Genomic DNA, 21,995 nt, shown 5'->3' on the forward strand with positions numbered 1-21,995 from the left:
TGCTTTTAGAAAGCAGCAGGATATTTCATGCTGTATGAATTCATACTTGTGCTCTTCAAATCTTTTTTACACAATGGTATAATTTATCACCTTGTTTTGAACTGTGGCCCCAGTGACATCTTGCAAGTATTGACTAAAGGCAGTTTTACTGACATTCTGCAGGGATTTGTGTTTAAGGAATACCTTAAACTGGAGGACATATCCAGGCTTCAGAGTTAAATCTCGAGTCACTGCAAACCGGTCTCCATCTGATTTACCAAAGAGCATGGCAGAGGGGGTAGCAGAGCAGAAACTTTCATTTTTGGCCATCCCTTCGTTGGCCAACATTAACCATACACTCAGCTGGTTCATAGGGTAATCAAATGCTGGCTTCTCATAGAAGTTCTGTTAGAAATGAAAAGAAAAGCAACAAGTACTATTACTTTGCAGTGTGACTTCAGAATAATTTCCAAAAGAAAAAATTTCTTTTTCTTTTTCTTTGCATTTTCTGTAATTTAAAAAAAAACGTAATTTCCAAAAAATCTGTCTTGGCTTTTTTAGGAAGTTCATAATTACATCCTTTATTGCAAAGATTAAGAGTCTGGTGGCTTTATAAGAGCCAGGTTAGAACCACACAGGGAGACACAGCTGGACACACTACAGCTCTCTCTTTAAATACACCAAATATATTCAAAGAAAATTATATGCAAAGAAAAGTCTACTAACAGAGAGAGGATGGTTCCTTTTTCATAGGTAACAGCCTGCTCTTACCTGTGGTAAAGTGGGATTAACAACAGGAATGACGTGCTTCTGCTTTTCTGACAAAATGATGATGTCATCGATGGCCCACTGATCGTACCCTTCCCCGGAAAACACAGGCTGCCACCAGCGAAACCTGGTGCAAGGGGTCTTAGCTGCAGCTGGCAGCTCCAGATAAACAAACCTGAAGAACAGAAATTCAGAAGAACCTTAGGGAACATTTTGTAGAGAAATGGGAGAAATGCCACTGAACAGGGGAAAGCTGTGGGGAAGCCAGCATCTGTCTTACACGTAGAAGTCCTCAGAAATCCTCTATGGATCTGGATACCTATTTATCCACTGCATACCAAGAAATGTTCTTTGTTCTTCTTGTCTGTGGAGAACGCAAACTCTTTAAGACTATGGTTATTTTTTACTCTCTATTGCTGTACTGCTTAGCACAATAAGGTACTGATTTGAACTCTTCAGCTTTGAATTAAACTGTTCAGCTGATCTGTGTTCAGCAAGTTCTTCTGGTGCCAGCGTGTAATAGTGAAATATGCTGGCAAAAGTAATTTCTCATTCTCTTCTGCTGGTTGGTCCTATTTGTAGGCAAAAGCATCCTTATATTAAAATGCAATAGATTATATAGCAAAGTTTTCTGCTCTGGATAAAAATATTTCAGCCATCCTATATGGGTCTTCATAAAAGAACTCGAGGTCTTCTCAGATAGTTTGCTTTATGTTGCATCCAGTACTCTTGCTTTATACCACTTGCTGCTTGGACAGAGAGAGTTGAAGGAATTGTTCAGGGCTACAGGGAACCCTCTGTTTTCAGAGGATTCCAGGATTTATGTTTTGGAAGATAAGGAACTGAAAAATAAGAACTGGATCACATTTGAAGCAGCAGAAATGTATGCATAGCCATATTCAGTAAGGACCATCATTCTTGATTTCTCAGAAGGACAAATGTTTTGTCTAAGAACAATATATTGGAGAGTCCAGTGAAGTTTCAGTATGTAGCTGCTTTTTTGTGTGTGTCCTGTAATTTCGACAAAGTAAAGGCTAAACAAAATTTAATGGGTTAATACTTCCAAGTGCCTAGATCACCTTTAGAAAAGGACAATTTTCTGAGTTACAGAAGTCCTGAAAAATGTTCTCTGCAAATGACAAAGTGAGAAGATACAAATAATTTATATATTGAAAGACATGAATTACAGATAATAAGAATCATGTTAATACCTATGCAGAAAAATGCAATTTAGATTTTCACTCACAACCTATCTTGCAGCAGATTTGAAATGCTGAACATGATTTCTACTCCTCCTTAAATAGTTCTTTAAAGGAGTTTTTGTTGTATGTGACTTTGATACATGTTTGTTAGTTCTGAAATCAGTCAGAGGAAATGACAGATTTCTGTGCCTCTTTTGGGCAAGTTCTGTATTTGTTTGCTAATGTTTTGCACATATTAGCATTTTAGTCATGTTTCACATAGGAGGTGAGCTAAACTATATGGAAACTATGTTTTACTTCAGGCTTTTTAAGGCCCACTATCACTACATTTTTCATTCCTAGTGACAGGAATTTACTGTGGCAGTCTGGCAAACTTTCCATATAACGAGGGCACTTCTGCATTACAACTTGAAATTATTATTCATGTTTTCATAAACTGAGAAATAGGTGGGTTTTTTTAAAAAAGAACCAATGCAGTAGGGATTTATTTTAGACCAATATTTTACCTGGGTTTGCTAAAGTCAGAGAAATACATTTCTGCTAGTAACTGCCAGTTGATACCGCCGTTATTGCTGTACTGCAGCAGCACACCTTCTTCTCTGCTGTCTGGTTTATTGCATGAAGAACTGTCTCCTCCTATTTGGATGTAAAACTGGACAAAATCCACCCAGGTTGTGTCTAAATCCCAGGTTACCAACTGTCTTTTTCCAGCCTAGAATAAAAAGCACAGAGTGGGGGAACACAGCGTTAAATATGACCAGTTTGCCATGAATAGACACATTTGAAGTCCAACACAGATGACGATTGCTCAGAAAACTGCACAACACAAAGGACACTCAATTTTGTCTTAACATGACGATTCTTTTCCTTTCGATGACTGTGCTTGGCCACACTTCGGTGTCATCTCACAAGCATTTTTATTATTACATTTCAAATTCCAACACATCTATTTAGTCTCATTCCCTCAAGGTGTCAGGTATGTTTGGAAGATGGAAAGCAGACCCTGGATATCCTGAAGCAACTGGGTCTAAGTGTTTAAGTATTCAGCTGTTTAATAATAAAGCATAAAGCAGTAAAAGGACATTTTTGGTCTCATTTCCCCTGTCAAATTTGTAACTTGTAGGGCTGCCTGATCATCTGAAATGATAGTCCATATAATACCTGTTGCTTGAAGCCCATCTCCTACACAATGACAAGGGAGGGGTATTTTCTCTCCATGACTCACCTGAGTAGGATTTATTCCTACACAAAACTATGCTCCTTTCCTAGTAAGTGTTGTAAATCAGGAATGCCTCAACTAAAACCTGGGAGTTTGGTTTCAGGTTTCCCTGAGTATAGCTGACAGAAAAAAACAGCCTCAAAAAATTTAGCGAGCAGCTTTTCTGAGGATGTTTTTTGAGTTCTAGCAGGAAAGAGCTCTTGAATATCTACACAGTGTTCAACATGGTCACTCTGTATGTGTTAGCAAAGGAAAACAGAGAATTTTCAGCTAAAAAAACCTGTAAGGCTTAAGAACCTTTTATTGTAACTAGAATTATCCCATTCCTCTCCTCCCTGTCTGTCCTACTGCTCGAGTCTGAGCTCATTGGCTTGAGCACCAACAAGCCTAAAGATGCTGATATGAGATACAAAGCTGTTCATGGTGAGGCAGGACATGAGGTGAGAGCAGTGTCCCTGTGGAGATGACCCATGTGCCCCATGGCTGGCACAGCCCTGGCCCAGCACAGCGTCACACCACCACAAGCTGTTATAGGTCGGGCAAAGCCAAATACATGCAGCTGGAGGAGGATGCAGGGATCATATTATTCATTAAAAGTAGCTGCAACCTGGCACCACCCTCCAAAATGGAGCAGAATTGGCAACACGCCTATTTTTTTTAAGCCTGTAAAATCTCATGGGTTCCTGTCCATCATCAAGCACAAAACAGTATTAAAAAGGAAAATCTGACCTAAGTTATCATGGTTAGGTTTTAAGTATTATTTTTGCTTTCCTCTGTTTCTTACTTGTACATCCATGATCCTCCTGGCAAATTTCCAGACAAGCCTGAGATAAGCAAGCAGCATGGTATAGCTGGACATATGTAACAATATTATGAGCTGAGATTTGAAATTCCTTAACATTTTTTAATAAGATGATAGATTAATTTAAATCCTCTTCCACTCATCACATATTTCCTCCTCCTACCCTGTTCAGGAAAACACAGCACAGATAAATGCCTATTGCCTTCCTTCTCAGAACATTCTGCTTTGCTGGTGTTACATCCTGGGTTCATAGCTCAATTCTAGACTCTACCAAATCGGTCACATCACAATGCTAGACTAATTTCTGGAAGCTGAATGCTTGCATTTTTGAAACATGTTTAGCTTAGGCCACCAATGACAACTAAAACCAGTGAAGAATCCTTTGACCCTGAAAAATCTCACTTGGGGTATTGAATTATGCCTGCTATTTTATTTTATGTGTTGGTGTATCCCCAGATGAGTGAAGATCTCCTGGGTGCTGCCAAGAGAGTAAGACTGATTCAGCCCTGGGTGCAGCCCCAAGCTTCCCTGTGCAGCCCCACATGGCTAAGATTGGCCAAGGTGGCAGTGATAATATCTTGGTAGTTTGTTTTCACAGCTTCTTTCGGAGACGTATGGGAATTTGAAGTTACCATCATCAAATGAACCTAGCAACAGATAATAAAGAGGCAAACACCCTTGGTGTCCTATGGGCAGCTGTGTCCCAGCTGGCTGACCCATAGTGGATCAAGGTCTGGCTGTAAATCTGTCCCCAGGTAGTTTCACAGATACAACCCCTTCAGCAGCTCTGCCTGCCAAAGAGTTAACCACAGAACCAGGTTAATTGAGAAATGGCATGAGTGACATAAAACCTCAGAGGAATTGCAGGGGCTAATTGAAAGAGCTCTGTATTGCAAACACACCTACAACTGATTAAAATGAGTTGTAAACCAAAAGACAGAGGGTCGGCAGAACAAAGCCAACATTAATTCTGGTAGCAGTAATTGATTATGGCAGTAAACATTAGACATTCAAATAAAAAGTGGCTATTTGAGCAAATGCAAATGAATCAAGCCTGTGAGTGTGAGTTCCCAAAACCATTCAGAAAATGTTGGGCAACTATAAAAATAATTTTTATTATCTACCAGCATGGCCACTAGAAGCCTTGAAAAAGATCTAAACAGAAATTAAATACACCCCCTTCTGTTGATGGCATGCAGACTGCTACTACTCAAGAAATGAATGATAACCTAACCCTTAGAGATCAATAGAAAGAAGCCAAGAAATTCTAAATGAGTTTTTCACTTCTCCTTAGCAGAAATCAGAAGAAAGATCATAGCAGGTTAATTCTAATTTAGCAAACTACTTTGAGAAACTTGGCATAAGGAATTGAGCCAGAAGGAAAAACATCTAACAGAGAAGACAATTATATAAAAAAATCCAATTATCACAATTAGCTAGTTATACTGATTGGTCTATTATTAAATTTTCAGCACAGAGCTGCATTTCCAGGGGAGCTGGATGTGAGACTATGTAGGAGTGCTGAAAATTATTTGATGGGTTAGACTTTTTGTAATGAGGTAAACACCACACAATTACACAGCGTTGTATATTGGGTTATTCTTCTGGGACTAATCTGGCTCTCATGACAGCGGTGGCAGTTTGATCAAAGCTTTAAAAGGGAAGCACATAGCTGCATTTATACTCTTCCTTTCAATTAAGAACAAAACAAACCCCAGTACTAGATCTGAGGAGCAACAATAAAAAATAAATCTGTGATTACAACCCATAATCTTACATCTGGTCATAAAGATCTCTTTTTATTTTAGTTATAATTGCTATTAATTAGCAGAATTCCCTATATCTCTTTCCTGCTCTATTATTTCTGTCTGCAAAGCATCCAGCTTATATAAAAGAGTATCTTCCTACAGGCTAACCACTTTCTAAAAGTCTGAAGAGGTTGTTTTTTCACTAGCTGTGGGCCTTGACCTCAAATTAAGCTGCTTGTCCCTGGAAAGACCTTTCTCCATCCTTTGCACTGAACAGTACAGAACAAACAAACTGGAGCTGCTGGATGCCGAGAAAGAACCGAGTCTTAAAACAGAAAGCACACAATTAAGTCAGTCTGAATGTACACGCTTCCCAGCACAGCAGCAATTTACTTCCTTCCACTACAGCTGATATTTCTTGGATACACAATGCACATGTCCCTCCTTATCTCTTTCCATTGCTTTGTTCTTTACCTGTGGAGCACAGCTGTGCTGTTTAATGCGCTGCTCACACTGCATGCTGCTTTCTGCCACCTTCCTTTTCTTTGCCATATAGCCACATCACGCTCCATTCGAACCCACATTACATGCCTTTCTCAGTCTCCCATCCCTCGCTACTACCTTGTTGAAGTAGAGTGAGGAGCCAGATGAGATGACCCCGCAGCCTTCTTCAGGCTTGACGATTTCTCCCCCAATAATTTCCTGCCACTCTGTCTTCAGGTTGTCTGGGTTCTCAAAATCAGACATGATGGTTGAAGGAAGGGGATTTTCAGGCTGACATTCTGTTCCCCGAAACCCTGAGTCACACCTAGAAGGAAGCATAAATGTTAACAAGCTTTTAAATACTTCCGTGCCCACGATTAAAGGCAGCACATTGACCTTTTAAAATTACATATAAAACAACAAATCATTCTGGGACTGGAATTCTGGAAGCCAACTAGAATAACTGAATAATGGAAAAAAGCTGTATCTTGTTTATAAAAAAACCCCCATGGTGACAAGTAAGTTTGAAGCTGGCAGGCAGCAGTCTGCGACCTTGGTATTGCACCTGATCTGACAGCAGCTGCCAAGCAGTGCTGAGCTGGTCCTTGGAGTCTTTCAGACCCAGAGAAACAGCTCCAGCACTGAGCTGGTCCGTTCTGCAAAGGCCTGGAGGGGCCATCAGGACACCTGCAGCAGGGCAGCCTGGTGCCACTGTAAGATATTCCAACGCCCGGACCTGCCAACTGCCAGTTAATGTTTCTTGAATGGTCTAACCTCCACATAGGTCTTTTATTTTAAAAGTTTAATCAAAAAATAAGAACGACAGCCAAAAAAAACCCTGAAAACAAGCATGCAAAACAGTAGGATACCTGAGGTATCAGGAGACTATTTGCAAGAAGAACTGGTAAGTACCTGCACACGCCATGGTCGCACCAGCCATGTCCGCTGCACATGTTGGGACACTGCTGTCCAATGTAGATGTTGTCCAGGGCCCATTCGTCTTGGGCTGTGTAGTAGCACTGACTCCAGCGGAAACGTGTGGCGCTGGACCTTAAAACCAACAACAGTACTTTAAGTTGCAATTCTTTACAGAACTATTGGAAAAAAAAAAGGTAAAGTTCAACTCTTAAAAATAAAGTACTTTCATCCCACAGTCACAGTCCAGCCTGCAAAGTCTGACAGAATCCAAGACAGATTTTTGCAAATGAACTTTCTAGATGATACCACTTACTGCACAGGGCTGTATGATGCACTTCCCAGTCATTAATGACATTTCTGAGGAAGGCTGAAGAGGTGTTACAGGAAGTTTGCACATTATTTTAAGATAAACCTATTAATGCATATTAACAGGTTTTTATTGCGTGCCATTCTGTGAGGATGGCAGGATGCAGAACTAGAAAGATGGATATAGGGTGTGATCTTGATTTTTAAGTTTTTGGTTACAGTTAACAGGCTATAAGTTGACTAACAAACTATATTCTGATATATATTATTTATTATTAAAAAAAAAAACAACTATGAAATTCAAGTTGAGTCTAAGCATTTCTCCGCTTTGACTATTGGCTATTTCCATTTAGCAATAGACAGATTTTTATTCTGTACAGAAATTTCTTCTTTTTCAGGATGATTCTAAACTAGATTTTCCTTACATATGGCTGGTGACATCATGATCGCCGCTTTCTGTTAAAAATCCTTTTTTCACAGCACCACATTGTTTTTTTCCACATTGCAAATAGCTTGCCCTTGGCCAACTACTCAGACAAAATTCATAACACCCAGGGTTTGTCTTACTTGCTCTGGATATTTGCAACATTCTTCAAGCAGAAAATCTTGCTGTAGTGTCTCCTTTCTAGTTAGGTAGTTTCAACAACTTTAGTTTTCTTTTTTACAGCAGAGTCAGGTAACATTACCTTTCAAAAAAGTGCTTGATGCTGGCCCTCTAGGAGATTATCCAATATGATATCATCATTTTCCATGCTGAGAGACTCCTGCTAGCCAAACCCAGCCTGACATCCACAACTCTCAAAAAACCCAAGGCTGGAGCAGACACTGAATCATGACAAGAGTAATTTCGTCACTGCTGAGCCTCTCCAAGTTGCTCTGCCGACCTGTGCACATCCAACAGCTTTAAGTATTGACTAGCAGCAGCTCTGAGCTGGTGAGCACTGGGACCCTCCACTCCACGCTCATGCCACAATGAGATTAACAAAAAAATATTGCATGTAAAGTGAAACAAAGATGGGAAAGCATTCATTGTGCTCGAGCTAAAGGGTCTCTGAGAGCTGCATGATAGGTCTGGGAATAAAGGGGTGCTGGAGGCAGCACGAGCTCTGAGGCTGGGTTGCAGAGCTGTGGAGGGTATTGACAGGGAAAGCAAGGCTGACTGCAGAGAATTTAAAATCAGACATCCAACTGGGACAGACCTGTGCTTGGCCAAGGGCTGAGTGGGTGGGCTGAAGATGAAAAGCAGGAAGTTTCTACAAGAGGTAGAAACTCCTTTCCTAGCTTGCTTCTCAGCTATATGGATATAGTATGATGGCATGGGATATGATGCTGTTACTTTAAGGACTCCCCTCTCCCTCCCCAAAAAAGGTGTAGAATAAGCTGTTAAAATGAATATTGTAAAGGTGTCTGAGCCACCTCCTTTGTGTGAATGGAAGTGGAAAAAATGTGTAGAGGTGGCCTGTGCATCTCAAATGGACAGCAGAGCAGTTAACTACCCGGTCACACACTGCAAGCATACAAAGACTATTTGGGTACATGCTTGGAAAATTTTTAGAATAGCAATTTTTGATTTCTTTAACAAACAAGTAAAGCTGCCTAAGGGCTTGATTTTTAATTGAAATTACCCATGTCTGTTTTAGGTACCTGCCTGATGTTGAAAATACTGTAAGCATTTTTACAGCACGCAGAGCTAATCTGTGGGGGCAGGTCTGCCGATTAAATACTCCCTCAGGATATACTGTATTGATGGGTTACATTACAAGAGCTATGAATTATCCATTAAAAGTGCACAATGCCAGTAATCTGCACACAAAGGACTTCCTAAGCTTGCATGGGCACAATGGACAGTCAATATTCACCACAATTATTTACTGTTGATTTTCTGAGTGCTCTGAAGCCAGCACATCGCTGTGGTGGTACAGAGCATCGATGGCACCACAGAGAGCCCTGACAGAGACCTTGTGCTTCAGAAAAATGGTAATGACTGGCATTAACTGTGCACTGAGGAAAGTAACAATAGTGAAACCAAAGAAAGGTTTTATAGCAGGGAGAAAAAAATCCCATGAACTCCCAGCACAATAGAATTGTGTTATGCTGTTTGCCTGGGTGACTGGAAGGAGAGCACTGTGGATGGACTCCTCTGTTTTTTGTTAGTGAAGGCATGTGGGTAGGGATGAGGAGTGTGGCTGCAGCCCTAGGGGTATTTACAGCAAACTGGGGGGCATTTACAGTGTTATAAAGGCAATTTGGACATCCCATGAAGTCTCTTAGTGCCCAAGAAGTGGTGGTGCCCCCTGAGCACAGTTCCTGGTGCTGCTTGATGGGGCACCCATGGCATTTCCCCAGCTGCTCACTGGCTGCAGCTGGGTCAAAATATCCCTTCAGGGCAGCTGCATCACAGCTGGTCTTGGGGCACCAGGCACACACCCATTCTACAGACAAAGTGGGGAGAGCCAACTGTAGTAATAACAAGGTAGACTTCTGTGTCCAGGGGAGAATGACTAAGACCCTGTGCAGCACTGCTGGGGCGCTCTTGCCAGGGCTGGGCCCACACCACAAGATGCAGAGCTGACACTGGGGCCGACAGCCTGTGCTGGGACTCACGTCTGTTTCACCTGAGCAAAACGTTTCCCTGAAGAAGCTCATTTCCCCATTCCTGCCCTGTGTTGCAGGGGACTGCCACCCTGCAAGCCACAGAGTCCCACGCTGCTGGGGTGGCTCCATCTTTCTCCTTGGATCTCAGATGTTGGCTGCATGTCACGTTAAGTGTGAGCTCAGCTCTGCTTGTCACTTAAAGCCCCCCCAGAGGGATGCAGAGATGGCAGGAGATTTGTTTCTCTCATTGAAGGGGAGGGGAGAACAGGAGGAGTCGCGTTGCCACCTGGAGATGAACATGCAGCTGAAATGGGGTGTGTGCATCAGCCGGTCAGCTGGGGACTGTCCCTAGGGAGCCACATCCTAGCAGGAAAGGTTATTTTTAGCTGTAGACAAAGATCTCTCTCCTGGGGACAGCCTCACTGCTGTGGGAATCCCGCAGCCCCCGAGCTGCAGCAGGGTGAGGGGCTGCCCTCGCCTTCCCGCCCAAGGGGGAGGTCACGGGGGGCTGCAGGGTCACTGTCACATGGCTGCAGGCAGCAAAAGCTTTCATGGGTTCAGATTCCTCCCTGGGCGAGGGAGAAGATCAGTGTTACACTGAATTTGCAATTACAAAAGCAAGCCTCTGAAAAGCCAGTCCTGCTTGCTGTTTTTGAAAGCTTTCCAAGGCTGCTCTGCACCTCAAGGTAACAACAGCTTAAGAGGATTATGCTGTTAAAAATGGTAATCAACAATTTTTAAAAGCCATGTTAATTAAAAAAAGAGAATAAGGAGCTGAGTGTCAGCTGCATTCTCAGTGATAAAACACTGGCTTTCTGGACAGTTGCTGTTTGGACACCTATTCAAATGGGAAGCGCAGCATCGAGGAGTTATGATAGCGTTTTACTACAAGCAAAATAAACCTCCCCAGTTCCTCGTATTTCTTCCCAGGTTTTTTGATGCTACTGGAAGGCAATCTGGCTTTCTTATGACATTGTATCTAAGACATGTTGATGTCAAATAAAAAGTCACCGTTGTTGTGTGACATTTTACATAAGCACAAGGAAATCATGGTGAGTCCCAGATGCACTGCAAGTGAAATAATGTTCTTTCTGTTATAAAGTTTTTTCAGATATGTGATTTAAAATAAAATTATTGTCTTCTCTCCTGATACTAAAAAACCTAACGATCTAATGCAAATTTGTAGCTGATAAAATTATATTTGCTACCTTCTGAGTTACCATAATTACATTTACCCAATTATCCTGAAACTCTCATTCAGTCATTAGGTGTTGATTTGTTTATGAAGTCAGCAACTGACAGCTGCTTGTATCTCATTAAGGCCTGTTCATATGTAAATGCCTCCCATAAAACTGAAATTAATTTTCATCAGTGTTAGAAATGTTCAGTTCAAGTACAATACACTTTCAGCAAGCAGGTGCTTACATTTCATTTCTCCAGTGCAAGTCTCACTGTTGCAGCAAGTTTCCTAATACCCCAAATCATGGAAAACACAAGGACCTTGTATACTTGTGCTTGCCAGATGCAGAATGTCTACAGATGTGCAGAAATACCAGCACTTCCAGAAAATTTTACAAGAGAAATAGGTGCTGTTTTGAACAATTTCCTGGCTGCATGAGCACAGCACCGCAGGCTGACGCTACCTAGGCACCCAAAGTGCAAACCCTCAGCAAAGAGATGTGCAAGCAGGGATAAAAGCCCTGGTGATCTGAGTGGGGCTGTGTGGGGGGTGGAAGGGCATGTTGGGAGCTACTGAGGGCCAGAGCAAGGCTAACCAGATCTCAGGCCCCAGTCCTGAGTCTTCTTTCAGTGGTTTGTGTTTCTGAGCAGTAAGCATGAGGTGGGCTGCGTGTTTGGCAGCCCTTGGCTTGTGGGGCTGAGCCAGAAGGAAGGGCCCCAGGGTCCCTTTCCCCTTGCCCTAGTTTTGGGAAGGCATAGGACCTGCCTCTCACCCTCTGTATGGGTTTTCCCAGCCATTAGTAAGTTTTCACCCACAGGTGACCATTGCAGAGGGGTGTGGATGAGGAAGGGAGAGGAGAGGGAGGTCGTCCCGAGGAAGAGGCCTGTGGGCCATGTCTGGAATGATGCCCTCTGTGTGGCTGGGATGGCAGAGGGGGTCTGCACTTAAAATGTTGACCTGTAACCCCCATGAAAGTTGCCCTCTGTTAGCAAGTGTGCTTTAAAAATGCAAAATAAAATCCCCTCCCAATCTAAACCCAAAGGAGCGACTGAGCACACTGTCTGCTCCTTGATGGTGGAAAGGAGGGAAAAAAGGGAAAAGGGGGAAAGTGGCCGAAATCTGTCTGATGTGTTGGATAGTTTTGGTGGGGAACATGCAGTCATCATTACTCTTCACCCTGGTTACCCAGCAGCACAACATAGTCATACTGGAAACATGATGAAAAGCAAGTAATGTTCAGTGGTAATTTGTACCTTAATTACAAACAAAACTGTGCTAACAGACAGGAATCCCTTCAGATACAAGACAGAGTGTGAAATATTTATGATTTGTGTGCAGCATAAAATAGGAACCCAGCTATTATTTCATCATAATTTCTCCCCACGGTCTCCTAAATTAAAATGGAATTATTTGCTTCTGTCACCTCATATGCTGAAGAAAATTATTAGATCCTAAAGAAAAAAAAAGCCCATAACATTGGTATTAGCACCAACTATACAGTGTCTAATAATAATGTCGAGTACAGCATATATCTTATAAACAAATCTAAAAATAACAACCTACTTTGGAGTATATCCTGCAAAATTGTAGATACTTTTTAGACTCCTAAGTGCCTGTGAGCTACAGGTTTTACAGCTGGTGGCACATAATGGCATGCAAGATTTAGTACATTATAATATAACTACAAAGCAGCTATTTATAGACTTACTTGTGCCATTTGGTATTATCTGACCTGATACACTTTGAGATTCAGTATTTGCCCCTTCTGTTTTGCCTGGAAATATGAAAATCTGAATATTTTCTGTACAGCAAAAATTGCCAATATATTGAAAGAAGGTATCATCATTGGGGAGGGGGACAACAGGAGGGAGTTGATAGAAATAATCTCTTTTGAGACTATGGAGTGTGCAGAAAAATGATGGACAGGGAAAATGGTAACTTAATCTGATCAAGCTCTCATTGCGATTGCTATGATGGATTCAGGTCAAACATAAGCAAGGTGTAATTCTAATTGGAATAATTTAATTCTCAAATGAAGGAAGCTCTTAAGATTATTGAGATTTATGACAACTTTTTATTTGTATGTTATAATAAAGTTTTTGAAATAAATAATGGAAGAAATTATCTAGTTAAATAAAAATATATTAGGGCAGGCAAACCAAGTTTGGTTACAATAAAATGAATAGGGTAAGGCTTTTGGATAATTTTTGTAGCTGTTTTCTGCAGAAGAGCGTTTTATTTTTGAAGACATGCTATAAAAAGAAGCAAGAGGTAAAAAATTCCCAGAAATGAATCACTGGTTATTGTTTATACAAGGCTTTGGTCTGAAGATGTAAACAATGAGGAATGTGCAATATAAAAATTACCAATCCAAATAAAGCCTTCCTCCAGTGGGGCATTTACAGACAAGCAGCACTATTTTTGAAAAGGTTGAACTTTATTAGAAAAGTCACAGCATGTATTGAAAACAATCCTAAACAATAGTTTCTGGTGACTTCATCAACATTTCACTCTATAATTATGTAAGGAAGGCATTTTATGTTAAATATCTGCAACTGGGTCAGACTTCGGCACCCCCCACCCACCAGCTTGGGTATGATCTACAGAAGACTTGATTTTTGTCATAGCATTATCAAAGTGGATGAACTATCTGCACCCAAAAACTAGATGAACAAAATTAAACAAACAAATAAGCCAACAAATCCCCCCAAAAAGGGAGAAAGAAATGCTCACCATGTCTTCTGTGGTAAAAGGACTGTGATTCTCCTCCACTGAGTAAATTCGCTGGAGTGGTAAATACTTGCTGATGTAAACTCCTGACAGCTTGGCATACTGGGAAGACATTCCTTGAAGTAAAAACCAAATTCAATGTTGAGGCAGAATTTGGAATAGAAACGCTGGTTAAACATTCACAGAACCAGGATCTTGCCTGGATCTAGATGTTGCAGCAGAAGACTCAGAAGGAAAAAAAAAACCTGGCATGATCCAAGAAATGTCTCAGAAAACTAACAGTAGTACAATTCATGATATGAGAAAACCACCCAACTCATTTAAAGAGCTATATTTATTAGTAACTACTAATCTTTTGTTTCCCTCCGTCAGGATATCTAACTAATTTTCTTACTGTTCTCATCTAGCACTAAGTCTTCAAGGCCACTGAAGTCTATGAATGTGACCTCCAGACCGTGACACCAGCCATTTTAGAGAACTACTTGTGAGGCCTGGGGATGCTGGGTCCCCCACACCCTCCATCTGCAGGGGGAGCAGTGGTGGGAATGGCTGGAGCCATGCAGGAGCACCCAAACATGGCCTTCTGCAGTTGAGTCCAGAAGCCCTCACCATGCTCTGCAGCTGTATTCAATCCAGCACATATAGCAAGTGGTGTAAATTCCTCCTTCCCACTTCTATGATTCTTCCTGTATTTAACTGAAATTCCTAAGGAGGTCTATTCCCAAAATCTTATTTTTTCTTTTCAGAAAATCTGATCATTATCGCAATTTTATATTAAATATAAACACAGTCTATTTCCCTAGCATCTTACAGTCTTCTAGACCTGTCCTTCCCATGTTAATCTATTTTTCTGCACTATTCCACTCATTATTAAAGCCCTTGAGTGTTATTAGCAACCCCTGCATTTCTTTTCTAGCTACCCATTCAGAGAGCTCCTTCTGCGACTACTGCCCAGCACAACTCCTCCTGACCGTCCCCGTGTCTCCAAGTCTTTCTGTCCTTGTTACTGTGCTCATCACCATGTGGAGCATCAGGCACAAGGGTGACCTTTGGGACAGTCTCTTAACTATCCAGGTAGTATACTTGGACTATTATGAAACTAATAATAAAGCACTGATGCTCTATTGTAGTTAAAACAATTAAGAATATTGATATATTTAAATTATATAGTAATAGTTATATATTATTTTACAGATAAATTTAGTGCCTAAGTATCTCAAAGTATTAAATGAAAATCTGATGGCTTATTTGGTGAGGGGGGAGTTGTCAGTAGATTTTCTAAGGGCTTAATTTCCTTTTCAGCAGTTTTCAAACATTTTTCATTGATTCATCTCCTCTAAAAGATCTTATGAAACAGGATCCGATCTGTGTGTGTGAAGCAAACAAAACTTTCAAACATTTTAATTAATTAGTGTTTTGTGTATTTGCCAGATTACATCCTTGAAATATACTACAAATAGCCTTCTCTGTTACTCTTTTATCACAGCAGCTTGGGTGGTGTGAGAAAAATTATTTGGCTGCAAGTTCTTCTCTCAGAATTCAGCCTCACTGAGAGAGGAAAGGAGCACTAAAATCTGAAGGCAACTGATCTTCCATTGGCGGAAACGAAAAACCCCAAACATTTACTGCTAGGAACTATTACTGGACATGGTGATGATGTCCAGGTATAAAAGACATGAACATCATCTGAAATACAGTATTTATAGCTTTCATCTAAATTCTGTTTAAGGTAAGAAACCATTTCTTGGATTAGAAAAGTTTAAAAATTCAGAAACAGAACACGGCAAAAGGTAAGAGGATAATGCTTTCAAAGCTCATAGAAGATGCAGGAGTGGACATTGAAATGACTCTATGAACCTACAGAGTAGATAGTGAAAAGGCACCAGGACAAGTTCCCTGACACAGTCTGAACCTGCTCGGAGGCAGCTAAAGGACCTTGCTCGGTTTACCCCGAGGCCACGGAAAGTCCAGCTTGCCATCTAAAAGGGATAACAAAAGCAAAAATTATGTCCAAATGTGCTATTCACATTTGTGCTGAGACAGAGCTAAGCCACACGGGGAAATATCAGCCAGCACTGCTATTTGCACTTCTAGCAGAGATGGGGAAACAGGCGGTCATTACAGCCCTGGACTGTGTTTGAACCAGGGATGGAAGATGAAAGGCTCTCCATTACAATCCCCCAAAGGAATGTGCTTCCATTTACGAAATGGCTGCGCATGAGGGCAGAAAGAATTTCTATCCATTTAAATGCCAGGAAACAGTAGATGCATTTTGCTTTGAAAAACAAAGCAATAGCACAGGAAAGATCTTGGCCATTACTCTGTAACTCTAACTCTGCCCCAGTTCTTTTCTCAGACTTGATCCATTCCTCTCACAATTGTGAGTTTCAGGGTCTTAGATACCTTTCCTCAAAATATCACAACAAATGGTTTAAATACTTTTATTAGTCATTTTGACTGATTCCAACTGAGAATTTCTTTATAGAAAGGCGAATAAGGAAAACATCCTCTGTTCAATGCCATGAGCATATTTTGTATGGTCTTTATATAAACAGAATTTATGGAAGACAAATGTCCTTTCTGCCAGCCTCACCTCCTGAACAAGATGCCATGTGAGGCCATGGTTGGTGGAGTAGTCCAGTTTCACCTGGTTGTCCATATGAGGAGTAAATGCTTGACCGCAGCCCATCACCAAGTTGAACTGTATCATGTACGAAGCTCCGATCTGCATGGACTGCGTCTCCACATAGCGCATGCTGGAAGCTAACTTTGAATCCCCTGTGAAACTGAGAAATGTAAGGAAAGAATCAGGATCCATCCCCAAAATAATTCAGAAGGGAACATTATGAATGGTGCTGGGTTAAATACAGCGATGCTCCTTTCTTTGTGCTGCAGGTTGGCACATGGGATGAGACCACTCACAGAAGCATCTTTGCATTGGTGCTTCTGTAAATTACCAGGAAAGCCTTGAAGTATCCCAGAACGTGAAACACTGTTAGTTCTGTTAGTTCTTACTATATGCTCTCTGTATTAAGGACCAGGTTAGGAACAAGCAAAGGAGAGAACACACAGAAAAAACAAACAAACAAAAAATTAATTCCCCAGGAGTGTCTGTTGACTAAGGTCATGCTGCAGTAACATCTGTAATTTCAAGCACTGCCCAGTAAAGATACATTGCATTTAGTTTACAATATTCTTATTACATACACTTCTCATTCCATCGATCTTTCAAGTGATGCAATGCATTCACTGACTTTTGACTATGTGTAAGAATCAATACTGCCTATCCTTGTCTTCTTTTCTGCAGAATGTACTGATGAAATGATTATATTATCAAGTGAATAGAAGAAGATAATTTTTGTCAATATTAATGCTTGGAACACACCAAGCATTATATGATTCAATGTACCCAGTTGTACATGGTAACACAATATGTAGTTTGAAATTACAAGGTTATTCCGATTTAAATGCAGTTTTTTCTTCTATGAGCTACTCAAGGAATTAGAAGGAAAACCAGTCAAATGCAAGAGAGGTGTAAGAAGGAATTAATAACAACTTAAACTTTGAATCCTGCACATGACCTTCTGTGGTGGGTTGACCCTGCCTGGAGACCAGGTGCCCATCAAAGCTACTCTGTCACTCCCGCTCCTCAGATGGGCAGGGAAAAGAAGATATAATGAAAGGTTTCTGTGTTGAGGTAAGGACAGGGAGAGATCACTTACCAGTCATGGGAAAAACAGACTCAACTTAGAAAATAAACTAGTCTAATTTATTACCAAGCAAAACACTGTAGGATAACGAGAGATAAACCTTAAAACACCTCTGCCCACACGTCTCTTCTTCCTGGGCACAAATTCACTCCCAATTCCTCTCTCTCCTCCTGGAGCAGCACAGGGGGACAGGGATGGGGGCTCATCACACATTGTCTCTGCCACTCCTTCCTCCTCAGGGGGAGGACTCCTCACATTCTTCCTCTGCTCCATTGTGGGGTCCCTCCCACAGGAAACAGTCCTCTACAAACTTCTCCAATATGAATCCTTCCCATGAACTGCAGCTGTTCACCAACTGCTCTAGTGTGGGTGCCACCTATGGTGTGCAGGCCTTCAGGACTGCTCTGGCATGGGTCCCTTATGGCTCCTCTGGCTGCAGGCCCCTGCTCCAGTGTGGAGTCCTCCATGGGCTACATGGGAATCTGCTCAGGCACCTGAAGCACCTCCTCCCCGACCTTCTTCATTGACCTTGGTGTCTGCAGAGTTGTTCCTCTCACAGACTCTCACTCCTCTCTCTGGCTGCAAAAGCTGCTGCTCTTTTCCCCCCACCCCCACCTTCTAAACCCTCTTATTCCAGAGGTGTGACAACTTTCACTGATGGACTTGAGCTTGGTCTGCAGAAGGTCCATCTTGGAGAGGGCTGGTATTAGCTCTGTCAGACCTAGCAGAAGCTTCTAGCAGAAGCTACCACTGTAGCCCCCCTGCTAACAAAATCTTGCCACACAAACCCAAAACACCTTCAAAACATAATATTGTAAAGAAAGTTCATGTAGAATGAAAATCATCTCCCTCTCCTTAGTTCAAGGTGTTTAGTTAGTGTCTTCAGAAGTACTGTGGTTCTTTCAACTTCAACATTTTCTGAGACTATTATGAAATGTGAACAATTTGGGATAGAAATTGCCTCTTTTAAAATAACATCAATGCAAATCATCATAAAAATAAAGTTATATTCAATACAGTGGTGAAGAAGTGAACACTTTACTTCAAGGTTGCACTTGTAGTCAAGTTACAATTTATCACCTTAACTAAGAAATCTTTCAGTACCACACAATAAACCATATTAGTTTATATCCCTGTAAAATTCAAGGTCACAATGAAGTCAGCATGAGGACTAAGAATACAAGGCAGCATTACTTAACATTCTTGTAAATTAATTCAGTGACCCACACTGTTTTCTGTAGTGTTCTTTCTAGAGAGAGCAGTTAAGCCATAACATCAGCATTCTTCCTTAAAGCATTAGAAGAAATTACTGAAAGTTGACTTTTATAAAATTGATGTTACTTGACACAATTTAAGATCTAGGTTCCTTTTAAGTCTCCATGACTTCATTTCCTAAATATGATCCAAGTCATGGCACCATATGAAATTACTCAATCTACATCAATCAGCACCATGAAATGACTGTGGATGTACATTCCCTTCACTGCTGGGGCACTCTCATGGTCAACTGGACCAGAAGGCAGTAAGTTGCCTTGTAAAACTCTATCTCAGCTGTTCGCTCTGTCAGTCAGTGTTGTCAGTGTTTTTCTTCTCAATGAGGAGGTTAATTTTGAGTAGAACAGAGGGTATAATGTACACTAATCAGCAGTCTTGCTGGCAATCTATGGTTTGTGGCTTCATCATTACAACTGCATGCATTTCAGAAGAATTTGTTTGTAAAATGCCCAAATTTATTTTTCTTACAAACTTTATCGTGCACTTTTCAAAATGATAAAACCCTGCAAATTTAAAAGTTAAAGCTAACTTGTTCTGACATAGTTTTATGTTCTGCAATGCAGCTTGAAATTTCATGGCTGATATGGGAAATTAAAGTTTTACTGAAGGCCTCTTGGGAAATCTGTGCCAGTACAACCAGGCTCTTCAGGAATCAGTCAGTCATGTGCAGTGTAATCAGCTAGAAGTTACATGCAGCGATAATTTGGAAAATTATTTGGCATTGCACACATAAGCCTGGGCACAACACATGACAGTTATCTAAAGTTACATGAACAGAATAAAGGAGTTGAAACTAAATAGTTTGATGAAGCACCTGCTGAAAATCTATTTTCCCAAAGTGGTGGGAGAAAAGCAAAGGAATAATGCTTAGTGCAGGTGAAAAGAATTAAATGTTTATGTTTCTCTTTTTCTCCACAAAAATTTCCCTCTTTTCAATATTACTAGTGTAAAATTACTGGTGGCATTCAGGTCATGATTAAAAATTTAGTTGAGCATTGATTTTCATGTAATAAATTAACCACTGGATATTTTGCACAATATATTAGCTGGACAGGCTGGAGAAGTGGGTCCAGTTGAACCTCATGAGGTTCAACAAAGCCAAGTTCACCTTCCTGCACCTGGGTTGGGACAATGCCCATTATCCATACAAGTTAGGAGATGATGTGCTGGAAAGCAGCCCTGAGAAAAAAAGACTTGAGGGTACTCGTGGATGAGAAGCTGGACACGACCCACCAGGGTGCATCTGCAGCCCAGAAGGCCAACCACATCCTGGGACGCATGATAAGAAGTGTAGCCAGCAGATCAAGAGTGGTGATTCTGCCCCTCTGCTCTGCTCTGCTCTGGTGAGACCTCACCTGGAGTACTGTGTCCAGCTTTGGAGCCCTCAGCACAAGAAGGACATGGATCTGTTGGAGCGTGTCCAGAGGAGGGCTACAAAAATGATCGAAGGGCTGAAGCACCTCTCCTGTGAAGACAGGCTGAGAGATTTTGGGTTGTTGAACAGAAGGCTCCGGGGGGACGTATAGCAGCCTTCCAATACCTGAAAAGGGCCTATAAGAAAGCTGGGGAAGAACTGTTCACAAGGACATGTAGCAGTAGGAAGAGGGGTAACAGTTTTAAACTTGAAAAGGGGTGATTTAGGTTGGATATTAGGAAAAAATTCTTCAATATGAGGGTGGTAGATCACTGGAACAGGTTGCCCAGAGACGTACTGGAGGCCCCATCCCTGGAGATATTCAAGGCCAGGCAACCTGATCTAGTGAAGATTTCCCTACTTACTGCAGAGGGGTTGGACTAGATGGCCTTTTAAGGTCCCTTCCAACCCTACATATTCTATGATTCTATATTAAGTGAGCATTCTGTTAAAGTCAAAACAGCTTTCTAAAATTGATAATAAAGAAATATGAAAAAGGAAGTTAGTGAGGAGGTGAATACAATCTGTGATTCTCCATAAGGAGCTCTTTCAAGGGGGGGAAATCACATTAAGGGTTCAAAAAGTCCTTTATCATCCACAAATTGCCTCCAGCTGAACAAGGGTAGCATTAAAGGGGGCTCCATCTTACTTGCCACTTTGTGGCTTTATAGCTCTCCCATGTACATAGTTAGGGCTCGTCTGCTGGAATACCAAATCTTGTCTTTGTTCTGGGAGTCACGCAGCTGGAATGTATTTCCAGATTTTGTAAAAGACAGACTAATGTTTCTGGCATAACAATAATTAACTAAAAATTCTTCAGAAATGAGAATGCAAAGGCTACATTTTTGTATAAATATGTAGCTGTGAGTTGGTTTCCAGCGCGTATATAATTAGACCTGCAGAGGCACAGGAACACAATACCCATAGGTGCCCTCAGAACAATCCCTCTCCCTCTAAGCACTGCCAACTAATTGGTACTTCTGGGAATGATATCATAGCCAATGTCAGCCAATCTGTGCTGCTCCAAACTGCTCTGGGATCCCCAGAGTTACCACATTTTCAAGGCCGGTACTTTCAGGAATACTGAAAAGCCACACGGATGCAGCTGGTTTTGTAAAGCTGCATTGACTGAGAATATTGACATGATGGCCAAATGCTCATGCCAGCCTCAGCTCTGCTTCCATCAAAGGCAGGAGATGTTTATGTCTTCCTACATCACATCATACGTACTTCATTAAATAAGTCCTATATATATTTATTATTTTAATTAAGTCAATTACCTGAAACTTGCTGCATGTTACAGAGTGATAATCTACAGGACATAATATTTTTTAAACAGAGGTAAACTGTGAAGCTGATGGAGGGCAACTGTATTATATTGCTCCATATGGGTAATTCATTATGAGCCAGTTTTACAATTTCCCCCCAGACTGCTCCAGGAACAAAGGGACACTATTGTCCATTACATTGTATTAAATCCTAATGTCATAATCTGACTGAAGACAGTTTATTTATATAATGCTATTACAGTTGTGTCCAGATGAGTATTAAAAAATAAAAATTAGTTTTTAATGGATTAAATGGATTTCAGCAACTGGCTGTAAATATTCTGTAACACTCCAGATGTATCTGGGTCAAAATCTTGCCTGTGTCTGAGCATTTTATA

General features: G+C 41.1%; 1 protein-coding gene across 1 annotated transcript in view; it reads right to left on the bottom strand.

The window, feature by feature from the left end:
• Positions 1-21,995, bottom strand: part of RELN (reelin) — a gene marked incomplete at its 5' end in the record, with an annotated part of 289,955 nt that overhangs the window by 69,508 nt on the left and 198,452 nt on the right. The window contains 7 exons of the mRNA XM_084269735.1: positions 184-384; positions 751-922; positions 2,456-2,661; positions 6,340-6,526; positions 7,114-7,251; positions 13,934-14,046; positions 16,524-16,716. Coding sequence (XP_084125861.1) covers positions 184-384; positions 751-922; positions 2,456-2,661; positions 6,340-6,526; positions 7,114-7,251; positions 13,934-14,046; positions 16,524-16,716 — 1,210 coding nt within the window. The remainder of the gene's footprint in view (positions 1-183; positions 385-750; positions 923-2,455; positions 2,662-6,339; positions 6,527-7,113; positions 7,252-13,933; positions 14,047-16,523; positions 16,717-21,995) is intronic.

This window comes from Gallinula chloropus, assembly GCF_964237585.1.
Source record: "Gallinula chloropus genome assembly, chromosome: 1".
Classification (NCBI taxonomy): domain Eukaryota; kingdom Metazoa; phylum Chordata; class Aves; order Gruiformes; family Rallidae; genus Gallinula; species Gallinula chloropus.